This window comes from Pseudophryne corroboree, chromosome 2, assembly GCF_028390025.1.
Source record: "Pseudophryne corroboree isolate aPseCor3 chromosome 2, aPseCor3.hap2, whole genome shotgun sequence".
NCBI lineage: Eukaryota > Metazoa > Chordata > Amphibia > Anura > Myobatrachidae > Pseudophryne > Pseudophryne corroboree.
The window spans coordinates 270,845,677-270,858,689 of NC_086445.1; the positions used below are offsets into that span (position 1 = coordinate 270,845,677).

A 13,013-nucleotide genomic window follows, 5' to 3' on the forward strand; every position below is an offset into this window, starting at 1 on the left:
CAGTGGCGGATTTCACACCACCCCCTCCCCCAGTAAAATCCACCACCCACAGTGACTACCGAGCAGTGGCTTGTGGATCGTCACATGTTAATAACATACTGGACTGGAGATCACTTTCAATGGGAAACCACTCCTCTGCTACCAGTGCAGTCCTACCCGGCTTCTAGGGACTGCATCAGCTGCAGCTGGTTTGTTCATTTGTGCGTGTATATATATATATATATATATATATACTCCAGCAAGTCAGGCGGCACTCCGTTTATGATAATAACATCTAGTAAAGCCGGTGCCCTCCAGGAGGAATTAGGGACAAGCCCTTCCAAAATACACAAACACCAGTCAGGCGGCACTCATGGCGAGGAATAAAAAAGCAGATGCCTTGCAGAGATAATCAACGTTTCAATGTATAAAATAATACATTTTCATCAGGACAACAAGACAATAAAACATACATACCTATATAGCCCTCTCCATCTGAGCATGGCGCCGTCCGCCCGCCGCGTCCCGCTCCGTCCAATGACGTCATCCGCAGGCGCCGGCGTCCGGCGTCATGACGACCAGACGAAGCTCACTGAAACATACATGAAAAAACCACATTACGGTGAATCAAAATAAACAGACACCTAAGTGAACATGACAAAAAAGGGAAATCTAAAACAAAATACACAATGTAACACATTTTGGATCATGATGCCTGGCTCCAAACACTTTCTAAACGATTTTGTTTAAGGAAAACAACTATACATTAGTGGCATCAATCCCACATAGAGGACAAGTCCGCCATGTGGGTGATATACAATGATCCTATCAACCAGAATTGTGGACAGTATTACTGGAACTATTTAATGACCATACTAAACAAGAAACAGCATAAAAGAGAAAAAGCTAGAAAAAAATGGAGAACATATAAACTCCCCACCAAAACATATCATCCACATATAACAAAATGTATGCGACAACTAAGTCCCAAAAGCAAATTAAATAAAGCATGATAGCCCTTGATGTTCATTAAGGCCACGGGGAGACAAAGTATCTAAAAGAAAAATCCACTTTGCTTCTCTTTTTAATAATAAAAGGCCACGATCTCCCCCCCGTTTTAGTGGAGGAATGTGGTCTATAATGCGGTGTCGTAACTGTCGTGCCTCAATAAAGTGGCGTGCTACTGGCTGATCACTTTTTCCTGAATTGAGCGCTCAATTCAGGAAAAAGTGATCAGCCAGTAGCACGCCACTTTATTGAGGCACGTCATTCTTTAGCCCAGTTACGACACCGCATTATAGACCACATTCCTCCACTAAAACGGGGGGGAGATCGTGGCCTTTTATTATTAAAAAGGGAAGCAAAGTGGATTTTTCTTTTAGATACTTTGTCTCCCCGTGGCCTTAATGAACATCAAGGGCTATCATGCTTTATTTAATTTGCTTTTGGGACTTAGTTGTCGCATACATTTTGTAATATGTGGATGATATGTTTTGGTGGGGAGTTTATATGTTCTCCATTTTTTTCTAGCTTTTTCTCTTTTATGCTGTTTCTTGTTTAGTATGGTCATTAAATAGTTCCAGTAATACTGTCCACAATTCTGGTTGATAGGATCATTGTATATCACCCACATGGCGGACTTGTCCTCTATGTGGGATTGATGCCACTAATGTATAGTTGTTTTCCTTAAACAAAATCGTTTAGAAAGTGTTTGGAGCCAGGCATCATGATCCAAAATGTGTTACATTGTGTATTTTGTTTTAGATTTTCCTTTTTTTTCATGTTCACTTAGGTGTCTGTTTATTTTGATTCACCGTAATGTGGTTTTTTCATGTATGTTTCAGTGAGCTTCGTCTGGTCGTCATGACGCCGGCGCCTGCGGATGACGTCATTGGACGGAGCGGGACGCGGCGGGCGGACGGCGCCATGCTCAGATGGAGAGGGCTATATAGGTATGTATGTTTTATTGTCTTGTTGTCCTGATGAAAATGTATTATTTTATACATTGAAACGTTGATTATCTCTGCAAGGCATCTGCTTTTTTATTCCTCGCCATGAGTGCCGCCTGACTGGTGTTTGTATATATATATATATATATATATATATATATGAGATTGCGATCCCGCGCACGCGCACATTTACAAACCCCCCTCCTGGCCAACCCCCCCAGGACAACAAATGCAGGAGCCGCTACTGGCAAGAATCTAATAATACTGAAGTATACCTCACAGACTAATGGCTTTCTAGACTGTCTAGTACATTTTCCAACTGTGAATATATACCACAATGTCAGTGTGTTTCACTTAGTGCTTTTCAAGGCATCGGTGTAACATTATGTATCCGCTGCTCCTGCTGACATTCAGTGTATTACTATGCTGGCATGCTCACAGTGTGTGCTGGGTGTAATTCTGTGTTATAATAGGGTGCATCTGTCCCCAACTATTTGTTCTGGTGATTTATGTATGCAAGGCATAAGGCTGTCCAACAGGCAGATCAGTCAGCTGGCGGGGGGGAAAGAGCTAAGCAATGCCCTGGTATCCTCACACATCCCCAGTCAGCAATCTGGCAAACTAGTCTGAACTGTATATGCAGCCATTAGATACTCATTTACCATATCATAGAACTGTCTAGATAAATTTGTTATGAAACTATATTAAGCTTATATTTAGTCATTTAAGGCACATTGGGGCAGATGTATTAAGCCTGGAGAAGGGATAAAGAAGTGATAAAGATGTGATAAGTGCAAGGTGATAACACACCAGCCAGTCAGCTCCTAACTGTCATTTTTCAAATCCGTAATGATTGGCTGGTGCATTATCACCTTGCACTTTATCACATCTTTATCACTTCTTTATCCCTTCTCCAGGCTTAATACATCTGCCCCAATTGTTTCATTGGGATAGAAACCCTGGACTACTGGTCCCATACTGTATGCTGCTAGTCGTATGATCTATGGCTATTATTAGGTCCATGTGTCATATATCATCTCACAAGCGGCAAATAATGTTAGGAGTATAATTTCTCCTAGTACAATACAGACTCACTAAACATTATATTTTATATACAACACATATAAGGTAGGCTATTCCCCAATCTGGAAGGTATAAAGTGTCGCTTTGACTTCATTTTATACACTATTGCTGAGGAATAATGATTTGTGCTGGTAATCCCCTGTTCTTCACAGACTCACCTATTGTGTATAGACCATGGAGAGTCTTCTTGTATTTGCAAAGGCTCATCAAATTCGGCTGATTTTTCCTGTAATGACAAAGTGACTACAATAGGTTATATTTACAGCAACACCTATGAGAGCCTAGCATCTTATTCCTATCACCAATTCAAAATGGCAATAGCTGCACCCTCAACCGGGATGTAGTCAGGATCCCGGCGGTCGTGATTCTGTTGGTCAGAATACAGACACCGGTATCCTGACCGCCAGAATGCTGGCAGCACCGCCACAACTATTCCCACTCCTGGGTGTCCATGAAACCCATGGAGTGGGAATAGAACCTGTGGTGAGCACAGTGAGCCACCTTGCCTGCAGGATGGCGAGCGCAGCGAGCCCGCAAGGGGATTCGTTGCACTAGCCCCATGCCGACATTCTGGCGGTCGGGATCCTAGCGTCGGTATTCTGACCGCCAGGATCCCATACCCAACCCCCCTCAACCATAGCACAAACCTCGGCAGCTAGTACAAAAGCATCTTACTCAGGCAAACTGCTATGAAAGCCTAAGCAAGCACTGCTCCAGGCCACTGCTGAAGTAGGATAGCATGCAATGAAGATGTAGAACAGAACTGCTAGTTTTGGTCATATTTATTAAATGGGGCATAGGGCAGCACATACAGCACAATCTATATACTTCTAGTACTTATTCAAGACAATACACAAGTGAAGGTGTATATAGAGCTGTTACTGACCTGGGTACACTGGCATTTGCTAGAGTAAACGTTAATCTTGCAATCATCTTTGTATTTAAAAGTTAGGCTCCTCTTGTTATTGGTTTATCTGATTAATTCAACATACTGTATGCAGAACTTTTCAAAACCTTTTGGCAGAGGGCTGAAGCATATTATTTTGCGTAAAATAATGAGAGACCCAGATTATTTCTTTTGGGTGTCAGCAAATGGATTGTAATGAATTGTCAGAAATTTGAGCTCTCTCTGCTTCTAACGGCTGGCATTGGCTAAATCTGAGGCACCAAGAAGTGTCTGGCATCGCAGGCATGAGCCCATGTGTACAGTATACACTCCACTCCTCACTGGGTGCACACAAAGAAATTCTCCCTACACAGGAGTGCATGTGAAGAGAGACTCACAGCTGTGCCTATTTGTAACCTGGCACTGTTGTGACACTTGTGTGACAAAGGGTTAATCCAAATTACCTGCACTGTTTAAAATGGAATTCTTATTCATATTAACTTTGCCACCACTGCTGAGATTTGATTTAACGCTCACACTTTAAGGCCCTCTTAAGTCCTCCTGTTACCTCGCTACCATTATATTTTAAATCAATCCCAGTTATTATTATGCAAATAATAACATGTAGTACAGATATGGAGTTTTGATTATCCAAATCCACAGGAATCATGGTCAGCACAGAAGTACAATGATTAGCATTCCTGCACGGAGATCACAGGTTCTATTTCAACCAGAGCCCTATATGTGTGGAGTTTTTATGCGCTCTATGCGTTTGCATAGGTTTCTTCTGGGTACTTAAGTTTGATCCCACAAAGAGATAATGGCAGGGAAACAGGCTTTTGACAAAGGAATATACCCTAGTGCAGTGGTTTCCAAACTTTTTTGAATCACGGCACCCTAGAATATCAGAATTTTTTTCACGCCACCCCTAGGCCAAAAAATTCTTATTGAGAAATTTAGAAAGAAATAATAAGAATTTACTTACCGATAATTCTATTTCTCGGAGTCCGTAGTGGATGCTGGGGTTCCTGAAAGGACCATGGGGAATAGCGGCTCCGCAGGAGACAGGGCACAAAAGTAAAGCTTTCCGATCAGGTGGTGTGCACTGGCTCCTCCCCCTATGACCCTCCTCCAGACTCCAGTTAGATACTGTGCCCGGACGAGCGTACACAATAAGGGAGGAATTTTGAATCCCGGGTAAGACTCATACCAGCCACACCAATCACACTGTACAACCTGTGATCTGAACCCAGTTAACAGTATGATAACAGAGGAGCCTCTGAAAAGATGGCTCACAATAACAATAACCCGATTTAGTTAGCAATAACTATGTACAAGTATTGCAGATAATCCGCACTTGGGATGGGCGCCCAGCATCCACTACGGACTCCGAGAAATAGAATTATCGGTAAGTAAATTCTTATTTTCTCTATCGTCCTAGTGGATGCTGGGGTTCCTGAAAGGACCATGGGGATTATACCAAAGCTCCCAAACGGGCGGGAGAGTGCGGATGACTCTGCAGCACCGAATGAGAGAACTCCAGGTCCTCTTTTGCCAGGGTATCAAATTTGTAGAATTTTACAAACGTGTTCTCCCCCGACCACGTAGCTGCTCGGCAGAGTTGTAATGCCGAGACCCCTCGGGCAGCCGCCCAAGACGAGCCCACCTTCCTTGTGGAATGGGCCTTAACAGATTTAGGCTGTGGCAGACCTGCCACAGAATGTGCAAGTTGAATTGTGCTACCAATCCAACGAGCAATCGACTGCTTAAAAGCAGGAGCACCCAGCATGTTGGGTGCATACAGGATAAACAGCAAGTCAGATTTCCTGACTCCAGCCGACCTGGAAACTATATTTTCAGGGCCCTGACAACATCCAGCAACTTGGAGTCCTCCAAGTCCCTAGTAGCCGCAGGTACCACAATAAGCTGGTTCAGGTGAAACGCTGACACCACCTTAAGGAGAAACTGGGGACGAGTCCCAGCTTTGCTCTGTCCGAATGGACAACCAGATATGGCTTTGTGAGACAAAGCCGCCAATTCTGACACTCGCCTGGCCCCGGCCAGGACCAACAGCATGGCCACTTTCCATGTGAGATATATCAAATCCACAGATTTGAGTTGTTTTAAACCAATGTGATTTTAGGAATCCCAAAACTACGTTGAGATCTCCCAGTGCCACTGGAGACATCAAAGGGGGGTTGTATATGGAGTACTCCCTTAACAAACTTCTGGACTTCAGGAACTGAAGCCAATTTCTTTTCTAGAAGAAAATCGACAGGTCGAAATTTGAACCTTAATGGACCCCAATTTGAGACCCATAGACACTCCTGTCTGCAGGAAATGTAGGAATTAACCTAGTTGAAATTCTTCCGTGGAGCCTTCCTGGCCTCACACCATGGAACATATTTTCACCTAAGCGGTGATAATGTTGTGCGGTCACCTCCTTCCTGGCTCTGACCAGGGTAGGGATGACCTCTTCCGGAATGCCTTTTTCCCTTAGGATCCGGCGTTCACCCGCCCTGGCGTCAACGCAGCTGCGGTAAATCTTGGAACAGACATGATTCTTGCTGAATCAAGACCCTTCTTAGTATCTCTAGAAGTTCCGGGTACCAAGTCCTTCTTGGCCAAACCGGAGCCACGAGTATAGTTCTTACTCCTCTCCTTCCTATCATTCTCAATACACTGGGTATGAAAGGCAGAGGATGGAACACATACACCGACTGGTACACCCTCGGTGTTACCAGAGCGTCCCAGCTATTGCCTGAGTGTCTCTTGACCTGGCGCTTCATGTGGGACGCCATCATAACCACCTTTGGTCTTTCCCAACGGTTTACAATCATGTGGAAACTTCCAGATTAAGTTCCCACTTTTCCGGGTGGAATTCATACATGCTGAGGAAATCTTCCCAGTTGTCCACTCCCGGAATGAACACTGCTGACAGTGTTATCACATGATTTTTCGCCCAGCGAAAAGTCCTTGCTATCATTGCCCTCCTGCTTCTTGTGTCGCCCCGTCTGTTAACGTGGGCGACTGGTATGATGATGTCCTACTGGATCAGCACCGGTTGACTTTGAAGCAGAGGTCTTCCTAGGCTCAGAGCATTGTAAATTGCCCTTAGCTCCAGTATATTCATGTGGAGAGAAATCTCCAGACTTGACCACACTTCCTTGGAAATTTCTTCCCTGTGTGATTGCTCCCCAGCCTCTCAGGCTGGCATCCGTGGTCACCAGAACACAGTCCTGAATGCTGAACGTGCTGCCCTCTAGAAGATGAGCACTCTGCAGCCCCCACAGAAGAGACACCCTTGTCCTTGGAGACAGGATTATCCGCTGATGCATCTGAAGATGCGATCCGGACCATTCGTCCCGCAAATCCCCCTGAAAAAAAGTTTTTTGCGTGAGATCTGCCGAATGGAATCGCTTCGTAAGAAGCCACCATTTTTCCCAGGACTCCTGTGCATTGATGCACTGATACCTGGTCTGGTTTTAGGAGGTTTCTGACTAGGTCGGATAACTCCCTGGCTTTCTCCTCCAGGAGAAAACCTTTTTCTGGACTATGCCCAGAATCATTCCTAGGAACAGCAGACGTATCGTCGGAAAACGGCTGCGATATTTGGAATATTTAAAATCCACTCGTGCTGTCGTAGAACTACTTTAGATAGTGCTCTTCCGACGTCCAACTGTTCTCTTGAACTTGCCCTTTTCAGGATATCGTCCAAGTAAGGGATAATTAAGATGCCTTTTTTCTTTGAAGAATCATCTTTTTGGCCATTACCCTGGTAAAGGCCCGGGGTGCCGTGGATACTTCAACGGCAGCGTCTGAAACTGATATTGACAGTTCTGTACCACGAACCAGAGGTATCCTTGTTGCGAAGGACAAATTTGGACATGGAGGTAATCCTTGATGTCCAGGGACACCATATAGTCCCCTTTTTGGTTCGCTATCACTGCTCTGAGTGACTCCATCTTGATTTGAACCTTTTTATGTAAGTGTTCAAAGATTTCAGATTTAGACTACGTCTCACCAAGCCGTCTGGCTTCAGTACCACAATATAGTGTGGAAGACTAATACCCTTTTCCTTGTTGTAGGAGGGGTACTTTTATTATCACCTGCTGGAAATACAGCTTGTGAATCTTTTCCAATACTGCCTCCCTGTCGGAGGAAGCCGTTGGTAAAGCAGACTTCAGGAACCTGCGAGGAAAAGATGTCTCGACTCTCCAATCTGTACCCCTGGGATAATACTTGTACGATCTAGGGGTCAACTTGCGAGTGATCCCACTGCGCGCTGAGATTCTTGAGACTACCCCCCCACCTCACCTGAGTCCGCTTGCACGGCCCCAGCGTCCTGCTGAGGACTTGGCAGACGTGGTGGAGGGCTTCCTTTCCTGGGAAGGGGCTGCCCGCTGCAGTCTACTTCCCTTACCTCTATGTCTGGGCAGATATGACTGGCCTTTTGCCCGCTTGCCCTCATGGAAACGGAAGGATTGAGGCTGAAAAGACGGTGTCTTTTTCTGCTGAGATGTAACTTGGGGTAAAAAGGTTGGATTTCCCAGCTGTTGCCGTGGTCCCCAGGTCCGATGGACCGACCCCAACTAACTCCTTCCCTTTATACGGCAATACTTCCATGTGCCGTATGGGATCTGTATCACCTGACCACTGTCTTGTCCATGACATCTTCTGGGAGATATGGACAACGCACTTATCTTGATGCCAGAGTGCAAATATCCCTCTGTGCATCTCGCGTACATATATATAGAATGCATCCTATTAAATGCTCTATACCAATAATATATTTTCAGTCAGGGAATCCGACCAAGCCAACCCAGCACTGCATCTCCAGGCTGATGGCGATTGCTGGTCGCAGTATAACCACCGTATGTGTGTATATACTTTTTAGGATATTTTTCCAGCTTCCTATCAGCTGGCTCCTTGAGGGCGGCCGTATCTGGAGACGATAACGCCACTTGATAAGCGTGTGAGCGCCTTATCCACCCTAAGGGGTGTTTCCCAACGCGCCCTAACTTCTGGCGGGAAAGGGTATAACGCCAATATTTGCTATCGGGGTAACCCCACGCTTCATCACACACTTCATTTTATTTTATCTGATTCAAGAAAAACTACAGGTAGTTTTTTCACTCCCACATAATACCCTTTTTTGTGGTATTTGTAGTATCAGAAATATGTAACACCTCCTTCATTGCCCTTAACGTGTGGCCCTAATGAGAAATACGTTTGTTTATTCACCGTCGACACTGGATTCAGTGTCCGTGTCTGTGTCTGTGTCGACCGACTGAGGTAAATGGGCGTTTTTAAAGCCCCTGACGGTGTTTCTGAGACGCCTGGACCGGTACTAATTGTTTGTCGGCCGTCTCATGTCGTCAACCGACCTTGCAGCGTGTTGACCTTCTCACGTAATTCTCTCAATAAGCCACCCATTTCGGTGTCGACTCCCTAGAGAGTGACATCCCCATTACAGGCAATTGCTCCGCCTCCTCACCAACATCGTCCTCATACATGTCGACACACACGTACCGACACACAGCACACACACCGGGAATGCTCTGACAGAGGACAGGACCCCACTAGCCCTTTGGAGAGACAGAGGGAGAGTTTGCCAGCACACACCAAAAACGCTATAATATATATAGGGACAACCTTATATAAGTGTTTCTCCCTTATAGCATCTTTATATATATATTAATATCGCCAATTAATGCCCCCCCTCTCTGTTTTAACCCTGTTTCTGTAGTGCAGTGCAGGGGAGAGCCTGGGAGCCTTCTCTCCAGCCTTTCTGTGAGAGAAAATGGCGCTGTGTGCTGAGGAGATAGGCCCCGCCCCTTTCTCGGCGGGCTCGTCTCCCGCTCTTCAACGGATTATGGCAGGGGTTAAATATCTCCATATAGCCTCTGGGGCTATATGTGAGGTATTTTTAGCCAATATATAGGTTTTCATTTGCCTCCCAGGGCGCCCCCCCCCCAGCGCCCTGCACCCTCAGTGACTGCGTGTGAAGTGTGCTGAGAGGAAAATGGCGCACAGCTGCAGTGCTGTGCGCTACCTTTAGAAGACTGCAAGAGTCTTCTGCCGCCGATTCTGGACCTCTTCTTACTTCAGCATCTGCAAGGGGGCCGGCGGCGCGGCTCCGGTGACCATCCAGGCTGTACCTGTGATCGTCCCTCTGGAGCTGATGTCCAGTAGCCAAGAAGCCAATCCATCCTGCACGCAGGTGAGTTCACTTCTTCTCCCCTCAGTCCCTCGTTGCAGTGATCCTGTTGCCAGCAGGACTCACTGTAAAATAAAAAACCTAAGCTAAACTTTTTCTAAGCAGCTCTTTAGGAGAGCCACCTAGATTGCACCCTTCTCGGCCGGGCACAAAAATCTAACTGGAGTCTGGAGGAGGGTCATAGGGGGAGGAGCCAGTGCACACCACCTGATCGGAAAGCTTTACTTTTGTGCCCTGTCTCCTGCGGAGCCGCTATTCCCCATGGTCCTTTCAGGAACCCCAGCATCCACTAGGACGATAGAGAAATTACATTAAGTAGATCGCGTTTATATGTCATCCTTAGGGTCAGTTGTGCGGTGAGGGACAAGATTTGCTTCTGTTTGGCCACATATTTTATGACTGGCAGCCACCAGCACTGGTTTTGCCTATTACATTGACCATGAATAATTTGAATTGGTCCGGGACCACCAACCCACGGCACCCCTGCAAGTGTCCCGAGGCACCCCAGGGAGCCACGGCACACAGTTTGGGAACCTCTGCCCTAGTGTGTATGTCTGTCTATGTGGACACTCTTTCTTAACTCCACAACTTATTGGACCCACTTCAGTCAGGCTTCCGTTCCCAACACTCCACAGAGACAGCACTGACTAAAGTGGTTAATGATTTGGTCACTACGAAGTCTCAAGGCCATTACTCACTACTTATTCTTCTAGATCTATCTGCTGCATTTGACACTGTAGACCACTCTCTTCTCATACAAACACCACAATACCTAGGTCTTAAAGACACAGCCCTTTCTTGGTTTCTATCCTACTTATCTAATCGCTCCTTCAGTGTTCGTTTCTCTGAATCTACCTCCTTTTCGCTACCTCTTTCAGTTGGAGTACCGCAAGGCTCAGTCTTCGGTCCTCTGCTTTTCTCAATCTATACATCCTCTCATGGTAAACTAATCAGCTCTTTTAGATTTTAGTATCATCTGTACGCAGATGATACTCAAATCTACCTATCCTCCCCTGACTTGTCCCTATCTGTACTGGGCCGTGTCACTGAATGCCTTTCTGCCATCTCATCCTGGATGACATCTCGCCACCTCAAACTTAATATTTCAAAAACAGAGTTAATTATGTTTCCACAGGCCATTAGTAGTTACCAACCTGATATCTCTATCACTGTTGAAAACTCAACAATCAACTCTACCCCACAAGCTTGCTGCCTAGGTGTCATCCTTGACTCTGATCTGTCCTTTGTTCCCCACATTCAATCTGTCTCAAAATCATGTTAAATGCATCTAAAAAACATATCCATAATACGACCATACCTTACACAAGACACTGTTAAAACTCTAATCCATGCTCTCATTATCTCCCGCATTGATTATTGCAATAGTCTCCTAACTGGATTTGACAAAATGAGACTCTCACCACTACAATCCATTCTGAATGCAGCTGCAAGGCTAATCTCCTCGCTAGACGTTCATCATCTTCAAATCCACTTTGCCAGTCCCTCCATTGGTTACCTGTATTCTACCATATTCAATATAAAATACTTTTACTCACACACGAGGCCATTAATCAAACTACACCTACGTACATCACTTTGCTTATCTCAAAATATCTCCCAACCCGACCTCTTCGCTCTTCACAAGATCTGCATCTTTCATCCACATTCATTACTCGCTCCAACTCACGATTGCAGGACTTTCTTCGGGCTGCACCCACTCTGTGGAATGCCCTACCACGCACAATAAGACTCTCCTCTAGTCTCCAAACCTTCAAACATTCCCTGAAAACTCACCTCTTCAGACAATCTTATCAAATTCCAGAATCGCCAACATAAATTTCATAAACTTTCCTATCAATTTACATCCACTCTGCACAGCCCACACATATCCTCAGACGTCTTCTCATTCTTCACATTCCCTTCCACCCGACCCTGGTTCATCATTGCTGTATGACCATATCATACAGCCCACCAAGAACCTTTTCAATCTGGTGGACATCTATGCAGTAGATAGCACCTATCCTTGTGTATCCATGCCTTTTTCCCTACAGATTGTAAGCTTGCAAGCAGGGCCTTCCTACCTCTATGACTGTTTTTATTACCCAGTTTTTTTATATCATTGTTATTTCCAATTGTAAAGCACAACGGAATTTTCTGCGCTATATAAGAAACTTTTAATAAATAAATAAATAAATAAATAAATAACTAAATAAATAATGTGGTAGCAAATATAGATTGCAAGCTCCACTGGAGAGGGACTGATGTGGTTGACTAAATATTCACCATACAGTGCAGCGCAACATGTCTGTGCTATATACATTACTGATAAAAAAAAATAGGATTATAAATATATACAGAAATCCACAGGTATTAAGCTTTTTTTATTTTATGCCATATACCTGTATTGCACTTACAATATTAATTAAAAATTTGGGATTTTAATTACCTACTGGTAAATCCTTTTCCCGTAGTCCATAGAGGATACTGGGGTCCCCATTAGCACCACGGGGTATAGACGGGTCCACTAGGAGCCTTGGGCACTTTAAAAAAAATCAATAGTGTGCACTGGCTATTCCCTCTATGCCCCTCCTACCAGACTCAGTCTAGAAACTGTGCCCGAGAAGACAGACATATCCTGAGGAACGATGTAACAGAACAGTGGTGAGATTCGAACCAGCACACACAAACAAGAGGAAAGCCATGCTAACCAAATCTGAACAGGAACAGCAACAGCTGAAACAACAACCTTACTTAACGAAGTAACAGTGCAGGAAACACGAAGCACTGGACGGGTGCCTAGTATCCTCTACGGACTACAAGAAAAGGATTTACCGGTAGGTAATTAAAATCCTATTTTCTCTTACGTCCTAGAGGATACTGGGGTCCACATTAGTAC

The 13,013-nt window shown here is 45.0% G+C and overlaps 1 protein-coding gene across 5 annotated transcripts in view; it reads right to left on the minus strand.

Annotated features, from left to right (window-relative positions):
* LRCH1 (leucine rich repeats and calponin homology domain containing 1) overlaps window positions 1–13,013 on the minus strand; it is a 403,150-nt gene that overhangs the window by 118,673 nt on the left and 271,464 nt on the right. For all 5 annotated transcript variants that reach the window (XM_063952809.1, XM_063952807.1, XM_063952808.1 and 2 more), the window contains one exon: window positions 3,170–3,237. In XM_063952809.1, coding sequence (XP_063808879.1) covers window positions 3,170–3,237 — 68 coding nt within the window. The remainder of the gene's footprint in view (window positions 1–3,169; window positions 3,238–13,013) is intronic.